The 19,254-nt window shown below is 40.3% G+C and overlaps 3 protein-coding genes and 1 long non-coding RNA gene across 7 annotated transcripts in view; 1 reads left to right on the top strand and 3 right to left on the bottom strand.

Annotated features, from left to right (window-relative positions):
- Nucleotides 1-4,609, top strand: part of LOC123518147 — a 77,632-nt gene extending 73,023 nt beyond the window's left edge. For both annotated transcript variants that reach the window (XM_045278843.1, XM_045278844.1), the window contains exons 7-8: nt 203-383; nt 4,325-4,609. In XM_045278843.1, coding sequence (XP_045134778.1) covers nt 203-383; nt 4,325-4,594 — 451 coding nt within the window. In that variant the 3' untranslated portion in view covers nt 4,595-4,609. The remainder of the gene's footprint in view (nt 1-202; nt 384-4,324) is intronic.
- LOC123518149 overlaps nt 1-11,826 on the bottom strand; it is a 29,675-nt gene extending 17,849 nt beyond the window's left edge. The window contains exons 1-2 of one of the 2 annotated variants that reach the window (XR_006678683.1): nt 11,461-11,826; nt 11,078-11,373 (exon numbers count right to left, since the gene is read on the bottom strand). Coding sequence is in view for 1 of the 2 variants with exons in the window: in XM_045278846.1 (XP_045134781.1) it covers nt 10,742-11,350 (609 nt within the window). In the remaining variant the exon portion in view is untranslated. Of the gene's footprint in view, nt 1-10,599; nt 11,374-11,460 lie in introns of those variants that run through there. The other variant, XM_045278846.1, reaches the window with a different exon arrangement.
- A 748-nt stretch (nt 11,827-12,574) lies between these two features.
- LOC123518153 (protein ALP1-like) lies at nt 12,575-16,651 on the bottom strand. The gene is given in 4 exon segments (XM_045278850.1): nt 12,575-14,550; nt 14,553-14,606; nt 14,756-15,104; nt 16,298-16,651. Coding segments are annotated over 3 exon segments (1,158 nt in total). The 5' UTR covers nt 14,985-15,104; nt 16,298-16,651; the 3' UTR covers nt 12,575-13,675.
- Nucleotides 16,652-16,653: 2 nt separating this feature from the next.
- LOC123518154 lies at nt 16,654-18,566 on the bottom strand. Of its 2 annotated transcripts, none has more exons than XR_006678684.1 (3): nt 18,393-18,566; nt 18,103-18,299; nt 16,654-17,136 (listed from the first exon to the last, which is right to left on the bottom strand). It is a non-coding gene; the product is annotated as an uncharacterized LOC123518154 (long non-coding RNA). The 2 variants fall into 2 exon arrangements; XR_006678685.1 differs by having other exon boundaries at nt 18,397-18,564.
- Between the last annotated feature and the right edge of the window lie 688 nt (nt 18,567-19,254).

Here is a 19,254-nt window from a genome sequence, read left to right on the forward strand (position 1 = left end):
GTATACGTGGAAAATGCATACTGATGTGGAGCTATAAGAATTTATCTGCAGCAACCTAAAATTTTAAAGGAACTAGAATGGTAGGGAAATTTTATGAACTTTCCAACCACTTTCTCATAGTGAATGGATGATTTTGGTTATCATTTCTGAACTTTCCAACCACTTTCTCATAGTGAATGAATGATTTTGGTTATCATTTCAGTCAGGAAAGAGATCCACCAACCCTGCAGAGCAACAGTCCAGATGTAATAACTGTAGGGCCCACTGCAGAGGAAGAGCCGTCTGTTGTCACTGCTCAACCAACAATGGTGGCCCAGCAGGTTGGGGATCTGCAGCCACCAGCGGCAGATCAGCAGGCTGCAGACCTGCAGCAACCCGCACTGGTGAGTCCACAGGCTTCGACACGTCTCGCCAGCTTAAAGGCAGCTGCAGCTAAAAAACTGCAAGTAATAGCAGCGACAAAAATACTAGTTGTAGAGCAAGAACTTGAATACATGGCGGTATTAGCTGAAATAGCAGCATATAGGAAGTAAAGCTTTCTATTCATTTAGTATTTATATTGTACAGCAGATATAAGGAATAAAAAATAGAGTTAATCAAACATCATCTGTACAGGCAACCCCCGCTTAACAAATGGGTTATGTTCCTAAAAAAACGTTCATTAAGCAAATTTTTGTTAAGCGAACCAATTGTAACAAGTTTAACCCCTAACTTGAACTTCCATTGAGAGTAAACAAAGCGAGAGTACATCATAGTACAGTAAAAGGTTTAATGAAAGTAAAAATTATGAAGTTAAACATTAAGGCACTTTAATTTGTCATAATGTACATTAAAGTATGTATGTAAGTAACTTTATAATCTTGATGATCTTTAATTTATTTAGGGAGGGAGAGTGGAGCGGGAAATATACTAGCTGGCAACCTGTGGAATGTAAACAAAGACCGCATCATTGTACCACATACAAAACTTATGTAACCACATTTCCACAAGGCTTTCCATTTTATCCATTGCAGAGTCACGAGTTCAGGTGGTTCTTTTAGCTTGCAAGGAAGATACAGTCTCACCAGCCTTCTTAATAGAGTCTGCTGACTTGAAAATAGTAGATGGAGTCAAGATAGTGGCAAGCAATGCTTTTAGTTTTCTCGCTTTTTTTTACGTTAAGGCCTATAGCACCTGTAGGCACACTTGAAGAGTGCGTTGGAAGCGCTGTTTAGCTTCCGCCCATTAGTGGCGCAGGCAGTTTTATTTATAGTGGTACCCATATTAGGGCCCATATCACCACCCAAGCTCATCTTGGGTGTAACCACCTAGAGCCTGGGTATCATGGTGACATGTAGGTAACTTTAAACCACTCGGCAAATGGCAAAGTGTTTTAAGGCTGTATGTGGTGGGATTCAAACCTATGCGTGGACGTCTGCCCAATCCCACGCTCATCACCTTATCCACTATGCCACCACCTCCCTAAATGCTATTAGTTTTCTCGCCTTTCGCGTCTGTGAATAATATTCAGCTTCACTTTGAGAGAAAGACACTTCCTGGTCTTCTTAGCAACACTGCGACATTGCAGGCCGTTTTGGTGGCATGTTGAGTGAGGGAAGATGAGCTGCTGCTGACGTTTTTATTATTTTGAACCAGGATGGAGTGAGTGGTGCGCATTTTGTCCGCAAGAGGCACTGGTGTATTCAAAAGCCTGTCGGCTTGCATGATACGGCTGGGCTTTCAAACTTGGAATAAATTATCTGGATAAAATTTCATTAAAGCGAGTTTGGTGTTCGTTAAATGAGCAGATGGTAGTAAAATGAAATGTTTGTTGTAGCGAAATTTTGTTGTGTGAACCTTCGTTAAGCAGTGGTTGCCTGTACTTTATTATCTTAACTGATTAATGCCCACTGGATCATATTTGGTTATCTGTCTTTGATGGCCTATATCTTAAACATGGTAAGCAAATTGAGTTTAGAAAAGTTTTCTTACAGTAAACAGAAGTGGGAACACCTATTTATAGCAACGACATTCAAATCTCCCCAGTGGTCGTGTAATTAGGAGGATTTAATTTTCTCAAATTTTTCATTATGTGAGTGACATTACATGTTCTGTAAAAAATTGTGATGAAGTGTATGTCATATTTCTTGATCTTTTCCACTATATAAGCACAACACTTTCTACGTGACATATCAGTTGAATGATCTACCCTATCACACCATCTACTGAATTGCAAGTTCACTAAAATTAGAGGTGACAAATATGGTCCACTGGGCAGAACCTTTATCAGTCACCCAGTGTGAGACAGCAGCACAGTTGCATGTAGACATACTGTATACATCCTCCTGATTCTCTGATATTGTAGATGAATACTTTGCAGAGCATATACAGGCAACCCCCACTTAACAAAGGTTCACACTATAAAATTTCGTTACAACGAAGGATTCATTTTACTACCATCTGCTCGTTTAATGAACACCAAACTTGCTTTAACGAAGTTTTATCCAGATAATTTTTTCCAAGTTGGAAAGCCCCACCGTATCACGCAAGCCGACAGGCTTTTGAATACACCAGCGCCTCGTGGACAACACATGCATCACTCACTCGCCCTGTTCAAAACAATAACAGCGTCAGCAGCAGCTCATCTTTCCTCGCTCAATTTACCACCAAAATGCCTTGCAATGTCGCCTAGTGTTGCTAAGAAGACCAGGAAGTGTAGACATACTGTATACATCCTCCTGATTCTCTGATATTGTAGATGAATACTTTGCAGAGCATATACAGGCAACCCCCACTTAACAAAGGTTCACACTATAAAATTTCGTTACAATGAAGGATTCATTTTACTACCATCTGCTCGTTTAATGAACACCAAACTTGCTTTAGCGAAGTTTTATCCAGATAATTTTTTCCAAGTTTGAAAACCCCACCGTATCACGCAAGCCGACAGGCTTTTGAATACACCAACGCCTCGTGGACAACACATGCATCATTCACTTGCCCTGTTCAAAACAATAACAGCGTCAGCAGCAGCTCATCTTTCCTCGCTCAATTTACCACCAAAATGCCCTGCAATGTCGCCTAGTGTTGCTAAGAAGACCAGGAAGTCTCTTACTCTCGAAGTGAAGCTGAATATTATTCACAGACACAAGAGAGGCAAGAAAACAAATAGCATTGCTCGCCACCATCTTGACTCCATCTACTGTCTCTACTATTTGTAAGTCATCAGACTCTATTAAGAAGGCTGGTGAGACCGTATCTTCCTTGCAAGCTAAAAGAACCACCTGAACTCGTGACTCTAGAATGGATAAAATGGAAAGCCTTGTGGAAATGTGGTACATAAGTTTTGTATGTGATACAATGATGCGGCCTTTGTTTACATTCCACAGGTTGCCGGTTAAGGGGCTATCACACTGGCCTATGATATGCAGAATGCGGGCCATGGTTCTTGGTACGAAACCAGGAACACTATCACACACAAGCTGCCCATGTTCTTGTTATGCTAGGCAAATGGCCCACTAACCAAGACAAAGCCTAATCAAAATAAACCAGAACAAAACCATGCCACTTATACCTCAGCCTGTGCTTTGTCCTGGAACTGCACTTGCACTTCCTTTTGTTAAAGAAAAGTAAGTAAAAAAAAACTAGAGAAAAGCTGAGACGTGCGCGATGGCAACTTTAGAGTCAGAGGTGGTTGCCATGAGCCCAAACTATCGACAATATATATATATATATATATATATATATATATTTTACCTTTCTAAATTGATGAAATATTATTTAATATTCCAATATGAAAAATTTAGTCACATTATTTTTAGTTCAAATGAAAGGTTTTTATTACATATATCATGTTTACTTTTCCATTGGGATAGCATACGGAGAACCGGGATCGATATGAAGCCATCCCAACTTGGTTCCGCTAATCCCGGGCAAGTTCCAGCTATATAGAGCGGATGTTCCTTGTTCCGCGTATCATAGGCCAGTGTGATAGGGCCTTTAGTGTCTTTCCCGTTTCACTCTCCCTCCCTTCATAAATTTAAGATCATCAACATTATAAAGTTACTTACATTATAATGACTTAAATTAAACGACCTACATGTTTAACTTCATAATTTTTACTTTCATGAAACCTTTCACTGTACTATGATGCACTCTCGCTTTGTTTACTCTCAATGAAAGTTCAAGTCAGGGGTTAAACTTGTTATAATCAGTTAGCTTAACGAAATTTCGCTTAACAAAGTTTTTTTTAGGAAGGTAACCCCTTTGTTACGCTGGGGTCGCCTGTACTTACTAACTTGAATTGCCTGTACTTACTAACTTGAAAAGTTATTTTGCTCAACAGCTGCGAAATGTGTCTAATGCTCCTGTGAAATGCCTCAGTGTGCAAGACGCTATAGACTTGTTATATAGTGAGGAGTTCAACGTTGATGATGATGCAGAAGTAATAGACTTGGTGAACATTCCTCCTGATGATGATCTAAGTGATGAGGATGAAGTTGATGATGATAATCCACTTATACCAATGGTGAAAGATGTCCCTGGTGCCATTGAAATTCATACCACACAAATCTGGCGAAGGAATGAAGAAAAGAAGACGTCTCAACTCTGTTGATACACCAGTGTGGAGGTAAGAAGGATAGCATTAGTTATATTTTTTAGTATTATGTCATGTTCTGTGTTAAGAAAGTAATATGATGATGATTAATGTGTATTCAGCATATTTTTTGTCATGTTTACTCAGGGTATTTGTCTGTGGGCAGAATTACTAAAAAACTAATTCATTGATTTTTCATCATTACTGTTGGAGTTTTAACTTGGAAATGCATTTAATGCTAAATATTTACTAAAATGCTGTTTCTACTTCCAGGCACATGATACCACGGTACTCCAAGTGGGGTGAGATGTCAAACCAAACCGAAAAGCTGAAGGCCAAACTGCACCAACAACTTGACGGTCACACACCAGTTGACATCTTTGAGGATATTTCACCGACGACATCTTTGCGCTCATAAAGCGAGAAACAATCCGTTATGCACACACAGTGAAAAATGATCCCCTGTTTAGCTTGGAAGACCATGAACCAAAAGCCTTCATTGGCTTCCTGATCTATTCTGGGTACGTCACTCTTCCTAGCGAACCACTTTACTGGTCTGATGCTGATGATGTGGCTCAAAATACTGTCAAACAATTAAGCTCTATCCAGGAACAAGTACTTGAAGATAAAAGCGTACCTACATGTACAAGACAACAACAGTCGCCCACAAGATTGCACAGACAAGGCTTTCAAAGTCCGGCCCCTGATTGATATGCTAAATTCTTCATTCCAGCAGTATGGTGTGTTCCATAAGACTTTATCTGTTGATGAAATGATGGTGAGATACTATGGTCATGATGGCCTCAAGCAATTTATCAGGGGGAAGCCCATCCATCAGGTTTGGGTACAAGCTGAGGTCGCTTTGTGGTGATGAGGGTTATTGCTACAAATTTGACCTGTACTGTGGCCGTGAAAATCGTCCAGCACTCCAAGAAATGACTCTAGGGACACGGTTTGTTCAGTGTGATTGATAACCATTTCACATCGCGTGGCCTCCTAACCATTCTCACTGGAAAAAACACGAGCCACTGGAACCGTGCGAGAAAATAGGCTGCAGCAGTGTCCCGTCAAGGCCAGCAAAGTCATGACCAAAGAGGAAAGGGGTTCATATGACTGTAGGTTCGACAAGAAGAAGATCCTTGTAGTCAAGTGGAATGACAACAAAGTGGTATCAGTAATGACAAACTATGACAGTGTTGATCCCCTCACCACGGCACAGAGGTGTGACAGAAGAGAAAAGAAAAGAATCGACATGGTGCAGCCTGAACTCATCAACACATATAACAAAGGCATGGGAGGAGTTGATCTGCACGATTGGCTCATAGGAAAGTACAGCATTGCTATACGTGGGAAGAAGTGGTATTGGTGTCTCTTGACCAGGATGATAGACATGACAATCATCAATAGCTGGTTGCTTCATAGACTTGTGTCAGATGAGCCTATGACCCTCCTGGAATTTCATCGCGAGATTGCGGTGAGCTACCTCAAAGCTGCTGCTGTGAATAGAGAAAAGCCAAGATTCACCTCATCACTGGGTTTGCTGACACCTTTGAGTCTCCGATATGATGGTGTACAGCATTTCATTGCCCGCATTGGTGACAGCAAAAGGCTTAGATGCCAGTTAGTAGGATGTGATAAAAGACCAACAACAAAATGCGTGAAGTGTGACGTTGCACTTTGCATGGAGTGTTTTGCAAATTTCCACACACGTACATGAATATGAGGTCGAATTTTCATAGCAACAAATACAGTAATGTATATTTTGTTGATGAACAGCATTGCAGTAGAAAGTAATATGATAGAGAAATATGTGTATATCAAGTATTATGACTGATTTTTGCTCATGTACAATTTATGACTAAAAATGTAGAAATTTGAAACATTACAATTAGCCCAATTTGTAACTAGAAAAAAACGCAGATGCTAAGTTTAGTACGAAAAAAGTAAAGAAACCTTGATTTTTTCCTTTACTAAGGTAAGTATATGCAATGGGGGCGAGATGCTAACTGATCTGCCCAGTGGATCATATATGTTACCCTCTGCAACTTGCTTATGGTTTGACTTATCATGATTTTTTCTTCAGAATGTCTTAGTTAGGTTACAAATACACATCTTGCCAAAAAGTACTAGAATTTGAACACGGGGAATAGGTCTGGGCCTTAATGGGTTAATGTCATATATAAAAAATACATATATTGAAAATTTTCCCCTGCAAAGATGTGTTGCTACTTATGGCTATTCTACCCTCAGCAAACTATAAAAAGCTGAATTTGATCAGAACATTATAAACAAGTGAAAATTAATATTAAAAAGGTAATTCTTACTTCAAGTAATTATGAAATCACTTACCTTGGTAAGTGTGCGATGATCGGAGTTCCTCCTAAGCTGTGCTGCCCAGTTGTTGCTTGGTCATGCATGACTGGCGGTGCATGCATCTAGAGCTCAGATTTCGTCTCAGGTTGGGGATAAGTAGTGATGGTTTGTATGGATATTCACAATAAAACAACCATACAATTTTATAACAATAAATTGAACCCATACAGGTGAGTGAGGTAGGCCAATAAACAGTCCCAGCTCAGATATGAGTGGTAAACTAAGGCACAAGGCATACTTAAACAAACAAACATGAGTGGTAAACTAAGGCACAAGGCATACTTAAACAAACAAACATGCCTTTAGACCTAACAACATGAAATAAATCCAAAAGGTGCCCAAGCAAACAAGGGACAACAATACAACGGGATGGGTGGGCATGTTATAATGTTTGGTGAATGTTGATTCCCGTTTCCACCCAATTGACTTTTTTATAGTCTCCCAGGCCATGCCTGATTTAAAAACCTTAGAAGTGGAAGCTGATCTGACTGAGTAGGTATTAAATAAATCTTGACTTATGCCAGATTCTGTCATAAGGTCTCTGATCCATCTGGTAACTGTGGTCTTAGATGTTGGGCCAAAAGGTTTCCTGGTTGTTAACAAGAGCTTAGTTTGATCAGACGCTGTCCTTAATTTGCTCGTTAATTGTAAATATGTGGAAATGGCATCAACAATACATAATTTTTTATTTGTAGGAAATGCTTTGAAGACTATGTTCTGTACATGATGTCTGATATTAGTTTTTAGTGGATCTCGAATTTTGAAAATGATCTCATTGTCCGTAAGTGACACATTCCTGATGTCTAAGCAATCTATGGTCTGAAACCTTTGGCCAGATAAAATGAGGAGCAAACCTGCCACTTTCTTGGCTAAAGAGGAAAGAGAGAGTTGATTATTGCATCCCCAAACATTGAATGTATGTAAAAATGCATCAGGGTCCCATGTAAAATTATTTTTGGGGAATTTTGACAGTTGTTTAGCTGCTGATTTCATAAATAAACACACCATCTCATTCTGACCTGCAGGGACACCATTGATTTTTGCAACTGCAGAAATAGCTGACCTGGCAGCATTGAGGCTACTATAGCTGTACCCTGAACCATCTGCCTTCCCGTTATGGAAAAGCAGGAATAAATGGTCTAACAGTTTAGTTACAGGGGGAGAAAATGGATCAACTTTTTCTCGTACACAAAACTCGTTCCAGATTTTGATATGCCTCCCATATGCCTCAAGAGTTTTCTCGTTCCAGGCCTTGAGTAAAAAGTCGGTAACCGCTTCTGAAAATCCTGACCTGTGGAAGGATTCCCTGAGAGAGGCCAGACTGCCAACTGTAGGTTCCTGATTGGGTGGTTTCGTTGTGGATCCTGAGGCAGATAGAGGCACTTGCAAGGAAGCAGCCGAGGCGCACCCTGTAGAAGGTGTAGGGCCTCTGCGAACCATGGCTGTGTTCTCTACAGTGGAAGTATGGCTAACAGAGATGCCTTTTCTTCCCATAGTTTTTGTGAATGATGTCTTTTATGACCCTAAAAGGAGGAAAAGCATATAGGGAAGAATCAATATTCCAATTACATGAAAAAGCATTCGTGCCTAATGCCTCAGGATCAAGTTTCCAGGAATAGAAAAGAGGCAATTGAGTGTTGATGCGAGTGGCAAAGAGGTCTATAGTTGGTTCACCATACAATCTGCAGATGTCATTGAAAACAGTAGGCATAAGCCGCCATTCCTTGTTAAAATCTCTCTCACGGGAGGCTAAATCAGCGGTGATATTCAGAGAACCTAAAATATATTCAGCTGATAGTTCGATGTTTCTGTTCTGAGCCCAGTCAAATATGGCTTCTGTCACATCCAGCAAATGATGTTTGATGCTTCCACAATTGTTAATACTCACAACTGCTATAGTATTGTCAGATCTAATACAAATGTGTTTATTGGTGACATCCTAGAAGAGCATTTTCAAACCGAAAAGAACAGCTGTTAATTCTAAAATAAAAAATTTATGTGTTCTTTCTCATACTCTGCCCAGTGTCCTCCAGTAACTGTGTCACCAGTAGAAGCCCCCCAACCAGACATTGAGGCATCTGTGGTGAGAACGAAGTCAGGGCCAGGTGTATATAAGGATCTAACACAAGAATGGATATTGGATGTCCACCAGGTTATTAGACATTTAGCTTTCTCATCAAGGCACAATAAGGCCTCATAGTCACCACTATGTTGTTTAAGTGCATCATTCCTTAGCACCTCCAGATATTTATATTTTAAAGGAGCATACTTAACAGAGTCACCTGCAGCTACTACATTGCCAATAAACACAGCAAGGTCTCTAATTCTGACATTATTCTGACTCAATAATTGTAAACCCAAAGTCCTGATCTTATCTGCTTTACTGTGTGTGAGTTTGATGGTCATGTCAGTGGAGTCCAAAACAAAGCCCAAAAATTCAATTGCATGGCTGGGCTGGAGTTCTGATTTTTCCAAATTAATTGTGAAACGTAATTGGTCTAATGTGGAAGCAATATACATGACGTCAGTAATTAATTTCTCCTTGGAGTCTGCTATAATGAGGCAATCTTCAATGTAAATAGTTGTTAATATGCCTAAAGCCCTGAAGTGTGAGAAAGGGACCTTCAAAAATTTGGTGAAAAGGCAAGGGGAAGAGGAAAACCCCTGAGGCAAACAAGTAAACTGCCATAAGAAACCATTCCATGAAAATTTTTAACCAAGAGCGATCCTCTCTGCACACGGGAACAGAAAAATAAGCATGTTTCAAGTCAATTGAGGCAAGGAAACAATTGTGTAATCAGTGGTAAAACATCTCTCAGTGTTTCCATTTTAAAATGACAATACTCCACATATTCATTTAAGTATTTCAAGTTCAGTATAATGCGAACAGTACCATCTCTCTTTGATCTAGGGAAAATATTGGAGCAAAAACCCGATAAACCAGGAGTTGCTTTCTCAACAATACGTTGTTGAATAAAGACATCCATGGCAGCATCAATAGCTTGTATGTCCTTCTGAGAGAAATGCAATGGAGGGGAGGAGGTATTTGGTATTGTGATGGCAAATCATGAAAAGAAAAGAGGAACTTGCCCTGAACAGTGTTAGTTACCCAAGGATCACTGGATAATTCTTGCCACAATGGAAGAGACTTGAATTTTCCTTCCCATGAAATTCATAGGGGTATTAAGCAGGGTGAAATCATACATGTTAGAAATTTGCCAAAGATAATCAGTGTCCTCTGGTAAGTTATTTGTTGCCAAAGTGGCCCTGTCCTCTGCCTCCTCTACCGCGAAGGTTACCTCTGTAGTTGCTGGTTCCAGAACCTCTACTCCCTTTCCGAAAGGTACGAGAATTATTCCTCTTCGTCCTGAATCGTTTAGGATTGATATGTTTTTTTATTTTTCTTGAATTGTTTAACCATATCCACAATGTTGGTTTCAAACAATTTGTCACCAGTCACGTGTTTATCTTTGACAATTTTCTGGAGAGATTTGGCTCTTAGTTTATCAGTGATAAGATCCCTTCTCATTAAATTTAGATAATTAAAAACTGGTAAGAGCATGCCAAGGCTGTCATTGATGTCTTTATATGATTCCAAAATAGAAGGGACCTGTGAATTTGCATGTTTGTCAACATATCTAATGAGAGGAATGAGAGCTTTACCCAACAGTGAATTTGTTTGAGCCAATTTATTCTCCATCCTGTGATGTTGATAATCAAGAAGTGGAGAGGGCATGAGCATCAGATTCTGGAACTTTTAATTCTTTAATACTGGCTGGAATAGACCATTGATCAGCTAACAGTCTGGCTTTTTTTGTCATCAGGAATCATGCGCAAATAAACTCTAATTTTCTTTGCTAAGGTCTCTGTAACAGGAGCACCATCAGCCTCATCAAAGTCAAAGGCAGCACCCAGACTGCGACCAATGGCCACATGTTGGTCAGTTGTCACAAGAAAACCTAAAAAAATCCTCTCCTGAACTGGTGGAAACCCCAACATTAACCTGTGATGACATTTGGGAGGGATGTAGGGCGTATGGGTACAAAGCCCACTATGAGGAGTCTGGGAGACATCCTGAGACACATTAGGATTGTTCACAGAATGTATATCATCATTATCACTACTCACATCACTGTCACTGCTATCAGCTGGCATCTGCCCCACCGGCCCTTTTCCCAGAGCTCGCACTAAAGCCGGTAATATTTTCTGCACCACCGAATTGCAGAACTGATCCTCCGGGTCAGGGGCCTCAGAAGGGCCCGGAACGACGGTAGAAGGGACCGATGGGTTACAGTGGCCATTCTCCTCCCTGTCCGAAGAAAGACGAGCTACCTTGGAAGGAAGCTGGGCCTGGCCATCACGTGGAGAAGCATGGGAGCGTCGTCGAGCCCCGCTCTCCATCACGCCAACACAAAGAACACCACCTGAGAAGGAGGCGATCCCGGCTATGTCAAACAGACATTGTATAAAGGGGCAAGCGATGTAAACCAAACAAAAATCACCATACATACCACCCCGAACAGGGTTTGAGGCAGAGGAACGAGACGCAGGCAACCGCACTAGGTATTGCCTGTGGCTAGCGACACCAACGGGTCACAAAAATTATGTGCTAAAATAAGCAGTGTAAAACCCTCTGCGCCCCAAACAGCCAAAGCGCAGTGAGGAAGGACTCCTTATCAAATGGCAACGCCACCTAGCGGCCGTCAGAGCGAAAGGCGGTAATCGTCTCAGCACAACAAAGGCGCACCAAGTACTGAGCTCTAGAATTTGATAGATGCCAGTGCTGCCAGCAAGTTGCCAAAAGTTCCCTGTTTTGCCTAAGAATATTTCCCTATTTAGCGCAGCATTTCCCTGTCGTAATTTTTTACTTCTTATATATGTACATACACACATTCGTGTGTATATATATATATATATATATATATATATATATATATATATATATATATATATATATATATATATATATATATATATATACACACGCGCACACACACACGGCCCGGTAGCTCAGTGAAGCCCTGGCTTCACAAGCCAGATGACCGGGGTTCGATTCCCCGGCCGGATGGAGATATTTGGGTGTGTCTCCTTTCACGTGTAGCCCCTGTTCACCTAGCAGTGAGTAGGTACAGGATGTAAATCGAGGAGTTGTGACCTTGTTGTCCCGGTGTGTGGTGTGTGCCTGGTCTCAGGCCTATCCAAAGATCGGAAATAATGAGCTCTGAGCTCGTTCCGTAGGGTAACGTCTGGCTGTCTCGTCAGAGACTGCAGCAGATCAAACATTGAACATTCACTCACACACACACACGAATATATATAGTTGTCATAAGTTCAGCTATCAAGCAGGGGCGAGGGAAGAAAGGGGAGGAACGATATACGGATCTCATACGTGTCATGACACTGTTTGGCTGAATACGGGTCTCTATCGGTCTCGTAGAATACAGGTTCAGCTAGCTAGCAAGGGCGAGGGAGGAAAGGGAAGGGACGGTATACGGGTCTCGTACAAGTCATGACGCTGTTTGGGGATGAGGGAAGGAAGAGTGAGCGGTAGAGGAAGGATATAGTGATCGAGAGACACCTCAGAAGTGGATTGAAATTCAATTGAGAGGGAAAGGAAACAATAAATAATTGATAAAAATTAATACAAATAATTATTGTACGGATGACGGGTGAAGAGGATGGGAGGAGGACAAGGGTGAGGACTGCGGATGAAGGGTGTGAGTCCGTTGGTCAAAATTTCCCTAGATTTTGGAACATTTTGAATTTTCTTCCCTGTTTTCCTGTTGAGACCTAAATTTTCCTAAAACAGGGAAATCTCCCTGCATCTGACAGCTCTGCTAGATGCACGCACCGCCATTCATGTATGGACTTCACGCAAGCTGGGTAGACAGCTGTGGAGGAACTATAAACTGCTAAATCTATTCAGAACAAATTATGAAAGGGTGAAAATAAATATGGAAGAGGTACTTCTAACCTCAACAAACTATAAACAGCTGAATTTAAACATGACTAATTATAAACAGGTGAAAATAATTACTCTAAACAGGTTATTCTAACCACAGCTAAATCACAACAAAGTATAAACAGATAGTTCTAACCACAACCAAATCACTATTAACAGCTGTATCTAACCACAAATGCATTAATGAAAATTCTTCCTGTTGACAAACACTTCCTCATTGACTGTGGGAGCAACTATCCACCCATCCCAGCCTACAAGCATCCACTCCCAAGGTTGCGCGGAAGAGGAAGATTGAGAACAATGACGAGTTACAAAACATTCTCATGACATGCATTCATAAAATTGATGCATGGCATGAGAGTGCAAAGCAAGAAACTTTGCCCAAGTCACGCTATGATGTGACAGACCTCCTCAATACATGCTTCCAGTATATTCCAGATAATAAAAAATATATAAAGGACAGGCTTGTAACCAAAGTACAAAGTCTCATTTTTGAAAGTATGAATGAATGTAATCAAGGAGAAACTTAAACATAACTTTGATAAATAAAACAATGGAAAAGGCATTTTGGTTTATATTTCTTTGAACATAGTACTAGTGTCTTTTTTAAAAGATAAAGAAACACAATTGGGGTGCCACTGCTGAACTACTAAACAATGTTTCTACTACTACTATTATTACTTCTACTGAAATTGCTGTCATACACATTGGTAAAGTTAGTATTAAGATTAAAGACAATAGGGCTTACAATAAGTGTCCTCCTTTCAATGATACAGCGCCATTCTTTCCTGCCAATCTACCCTTCCTCTGTTCATGAAATACTCCTTGGTGTCTCTAACTCTTTTAGCCTCCTGGGTTGGGTTCCTAGCAGTTACCTCCAGCCTTCCAACTCCCCTTCCTTGCAACTCCTCCCATGATACTAGCCTCACTACACCTCTCTCAGTGTCTTCCCTTTGAAGAAGTTCAGGTTGAACCGGTTTGCCACAACTGGTTCTCAAGAAGTCATGTAAAACCACAGCAGCAAAAATTATATCTTTGCCATACTCTGGCTTTGAAATAATAGGCTGCAAAAATACTCTAAATTTTGATGTCAAAAGACCAAAAGCATTTTCAGCTACACGTCGTGCACGCAAAAGTCTATAATGCCTGAAAATTTTTTCAGGCATTGGTACATCTTTACCTGCATAAGGCTTCATGAGAAATGTCTTTAATGGAAATGCATCATCCCCAACGAGAACATAAGGGGACTTGGAGGTAGTAAACGGCAATACTGTGGAATCAGGCACTTGCAGCTTGTTCTCCTGTAGATAGTTGTTAAGTGAACAGCAATCCCATACACCTGCATCACTAGCACAACCTTGGGTACCCACATCCACATATAAGAAATTATAGTGTGCATCAACTACAGCAAGCATGATGATACTGTGGTGTAACTTATAGTCATAATACTCAGAGCCAGAATTGAGTGGTTTCCTCACAAGGAACCGTTTTCCATCCATGGCCCCTATACACAATGGAAAGTTCCACAGCCTATAAAATTCACTTGCTACATTTTCCCACTGGTCTGTAGTTGTTGGCAAATTCAAGTACTTGTCCTTAAGAACTGCACGTAGAGCTCTACAGACTTGTGGAATAATTCTGATATTAAATTATGGCTGATTCGGTACTGGAACTCCAAGGATCTCCGTGATTCACCTGAAAGGAGAAAATTACGATTTAAGTAGTTTCAATAACAAGGGTCTTAATTCCCAGAGATATATTCATAACGCTTAACATATTTTCTTAATTTGTGAACTAAAATACCAGCAACGGACGCAGAACTGAACCCAGGTCAAAAGCCTTACCTGTAACTAAGTACCGGAGCGTGACAGACAGGCGTTGCTGGGCTGGTATTGCTTTCCGGAGTTTGGTATCCTGCTTCTCAATCAACGGAGATATGAGTTGGAGAAGTTCATTGAAGCACTCTTTGGGCATTCGGTGGAAATCAAAGAACCCCTGAGTATCTTCAAGTACCATTTCTGCTACTAAGTTGTTGTAGTTCTTTCTTTTCTTGCCATCCAGGATTTCACCCATGTTTTCCTTTTGGATTTCCTTGGTTTCTTCAAGTATTCATATGCGGCGAGACATACAGTGATGGAAAGTAGGGATCTGGCACGGGCCAAGTCACTGTTTTTCATTCTGCCGTATTGCAAACTGTGAATAGTAAAAACAAGGGCATTAGCTTTCATTCTCCACTTAACAAAGCTTTTGCACAAAATCATAAGGTTAGCCTGTAGCCTATAGCCTCCCTGTGCATGTGCCTGCTCCAAAAGGCAATGATTAGGTTAAGTTAGGCTGAATTAGCAGTATTATTCTAGAAAATGCACAAACTGTGTGACAAGAAAAAACTACTTTAGTAATAGGAAGTGCACACTTTTCTAAGACATTTTCTGCCACTACGGTTAGGTTTAGGTTATGTCTTTTTGAAAAAAATTTTAAGGAATTTTCCCAAAATTAGAAAATTTGCTCTATCAAAGCCTAATCTAACCCAACATAACCTACCTATGCAGCTGCAGTGTATAAAAAGATAAAACAACAAAAACAATGTATGAATGATGACAATGTGCCGACAGTAAGTAGCTGTTTCCAAGTGTTATGACTGGTGTAAAACCTTCACCTTTCTCATCATGAATCAAGAAGACATATATATATTCATATGAGGTGAGAACAACCTCTGATCCTCTAATTTAGGGGAATTTTTAAGAATCAACTCTAACCTTGGGAAATTTTTCCTAATTTTGCAACGGCAGGGTTAGGTTAGGTTAGGTTACATTAGACTAGGTTAGGTTAAGGTTTGGTTTGGTTTGGTTTGGTTAGGTTAGGTTAGGTTAGGTTAAGGTTTGGTTTGGTTACGTTAGGCTATGCTATGCTAGGTTAGGTTAGATTTAAGTTATATCTTTTTGAATATTTTTTTAGGGAATTTCCCTAAAATATTGAAATTTCTTCTATTCAAGCCTAATCTAACCTAACCTAAGTTAACTATGCTGCTGCAGTGTATGAAAAAAAAACATGAAAACAATAAAAAAAATAAAAATAAAAAATAAAACACACATATGAATGATGACAATGTGGCGACAGTAGGTAGCTGTTTCCAAGTGTTATGGTTGGTGTAAAACCTTCACCTTTCTCATCATAAATGAAGACATATATATACTCATATGAAGTGAGAAGAACGTCTTATCTAATCTAAATTAGATCCACATATGGCTAATAACTGCTTAGGTGTAGACGCTATTTTGACTAACCCCTTCAGGACTCTCTCACATTTTAACCGATGTTTCCATAGTTATAACATTTCTGCAATGACAAAAAATACAATGGGGATATCAAATTAGCTTTATACTCACATTAAGGCCGAAAATGCAGAAATTTTCTTCAAGGAGGAGTAACACACAAGTTCCCACTGGTTCCTTGGTGAGCACGTGCAGTCACTGCAGTCTGTCGTGTCCACTCCATCAATATGGATGGGATCCCACAGATATTTATGGGCAGTGTGACCGAGACTTAACCCATGTAAACATTACCCCTTTAAGCCTCGGTCACACTTTACCAATGTGTATGACAGCAATTTCAGTAGAAGTAATAATAGTAGTAGTAGTAACATTAATTAGTAGTTCAGCAGTGGCACCCCAATTGTGTTTCTTCATCTTTTAAAAAAGACACTAGTACTATGTTCAAAGAAATATAAACCAAAAGGCCTTTTACATTGTTTTATTTATCAAAATTATGTTTAAGTTTCACCTTGATTACATTCATTCATACTTTCAAAAAGGAGACTTTGTACTTTGGTTACAAGCCTGTCCTTTATATATTTTCTATTATCTGGAATATACTGGAAGCACGTATTGAGGAGGTCTACTGTCACATCATAGCGTGACTTGGGCAAAGTTTCTTGCTTTGCACTCTCATGCCATGCATCAATTTTATGTATGAATGCATGTCATGAGATGCTTTGTAACTCGTCATTGTTCTCATTCTTCCTCTTCTGCGCAACCTTGGGAGTGGATGCTTGCAGGCTGGGATGGGGTGATGGTGATGGTCATGAAGATGATGATGATGATGATGTTGAAGGTCCACGTTGAACAGTGTCGCTTATTTCTGATGTACTTGGTAGGCGACAAGCAAGATTGGAGGAGTCCACGTACAAGACCGCTTCATGAGGCCAAGAAGCAGCATCTAAAGGATTCTGGAATAATTATAAGACACATATATATCTTGCAGTGACCCTTAGGATGAGACCCAAGCACACACACACACACACACACACACACACACACACACACACACACACACACACACACGAGTGGAGTATGAAGTGGCAGATGGAGTTTAACATAAACAAAAGTCATGTAATGAGAATGGGCAGAAGTAAATACAGATCATATAAGAACTATCAACTGGGAATAAAGAAAATAACTGAAGTCAGTGAAGAAAAGGACCTGGGAGTGATTGTAAAAATAACTTATCACCGGAAAAAAAAACATATTAACCAAATATTTGGAGATTTACAATATGCTCCAAAGTATGGGACTTGCATTTCACTATTTAGACGACAACATGGTAAAGAAAATATTGATCACCTTAATTAGACCACAGTTAGAATATGCAGCAGTGATTTGGTCGCCACATTTGAAGAAGCACGTGAGGAAACTGGAAAGAGTGCAGCAATTGGGAACAAGAATGATACCAGGTTTCAAGGAGGTGCCTAATGAGGAGAGACTAAGAAGACTGCAATTAACCACACTGGAAGAAAGAAGAATGAGGGGAGATATGATAACAATGTTTAAAATAGTACATGGAGTGGACATCCTGGATGGAGAGGAGTTGACTAGTATATCTTCCACTAATTATCTGGAATTTGATGGGCAAATAGGTAAATACACACCACCGTTCTCACACAGCCACAATTTTGCTCCATTCACTCCTGTCAAGCACAATCATCCTACTATGCTCTAGTGTCAGCCCTCTTCCCTATACAGCTAACCTATAGAAGAGTTATTGAGGATATAATGAGCACCCGTGGCAAAGCACAGCATAACGTATGCCCTCAACTTTAATCTTTGATGAACAGGAAATTAACAGTGCTATAAATATAAAGGGAGAAAGACAAGGAGTAAATTGATAATAGGTATCAACATTATATTAAACTAACCTCATCTTCTGGTGGTAGCTCAAAGCTTGGCTCACTTTTTGTTGCTGCAGTGTAAATGGGTGTCAAAAAGGAGCAGGCCTCAAAGTACTCCCATTTACATGAGGTGTTGCCAGCAGCATCACTTGGTGTTTTTTCTATTTTCCTTAATAATTTCTGAAACTGGCCTCTCAAGTACTGGAATTTGGCAACCACGGCATCTGAAATGTTAGTAACGAAAATTAATATACGACCAGACAATTTCCAATGATACAGAAATGTCAAATCTGTTAATCTAACACACCTAACATTACCTACAAGAGAGTAGCCGTCTCACACCGGGACACAAAGAAGGCAGAGCAGCTCAAGCAGCGGGCGAACCGGCGAGCTGTTGCCTTGTACAGGAGAGCGGGTAAGAGACGTGGTTGGCGCGGTGTCCCGGGAGAGAGTCCCCTTGCTCTCTTGGGCGTATCACCACCAGCTGGAGATGCAGAAGGACGCTTGGGAGCCATGGTATACACTGGGCACGAGAGAGGGAGATGTTGCCACAACCACGTGTAGGTAAACAATGAGGCTGCTTGGTGCGCAATTCTGAACTAAATCGCCGCGCGAATTTTAACTTTCTCGTAACCATATAATTCTGAAGAATTCGTACAATGTGATGAATAACCCCTATTTTTGGACACTGTATAATTCTGAATTCGTATAAAGTAAATTCATATAAATCGAGGACTACCTGTATCTTATGGAAAAAATTGCTTAACGATTTGAATAAACGCTGATTCGACCGATGTAAACTCGCCCTAACCCCGTCGACTTGCGAGGATCCCCTGTACCATGGTACAATAACTTTTTGATAGGTAGACACACGAGAACATTATTGGAACCACCAGCTGACTCAGTGACGTCATCCGGTCGTGTAAACAACTCCATATCTTCGAGTGAGTGTACACGTGTGGCAGAATTTGATCTTGGATTGTATGTTTCATGTGCCTTAATATTAATTTCTTATTGTTAGTATGGGCAAGACTAGACCTTGTGCAGTGTATGGATGCACGCCTGCCAAGTCTAGTAATTTTAAATATTATAAATTCCCCAAGAACAAGACCATCGCAAGACAGTGGCTCCAAAAATGCTATCGTGCTGACACAGCAAACGTAAATAATACTGTGATTT

Source organism: Portunus trituberculatus, chromosome 43 (genome assembly GCF_017591435.1).
Source record: "Portunus trituberculatus isolate SZX2019 chromosome 43, ASM1759143v1, whole genome shotgun sequence".
Taxonomy (NCBI): Eukaryota; Metazoa; Arthropoda; class Malacostraca; order Decapoda; family Portunidae; genus Portunus; species Portunus trituberculatus.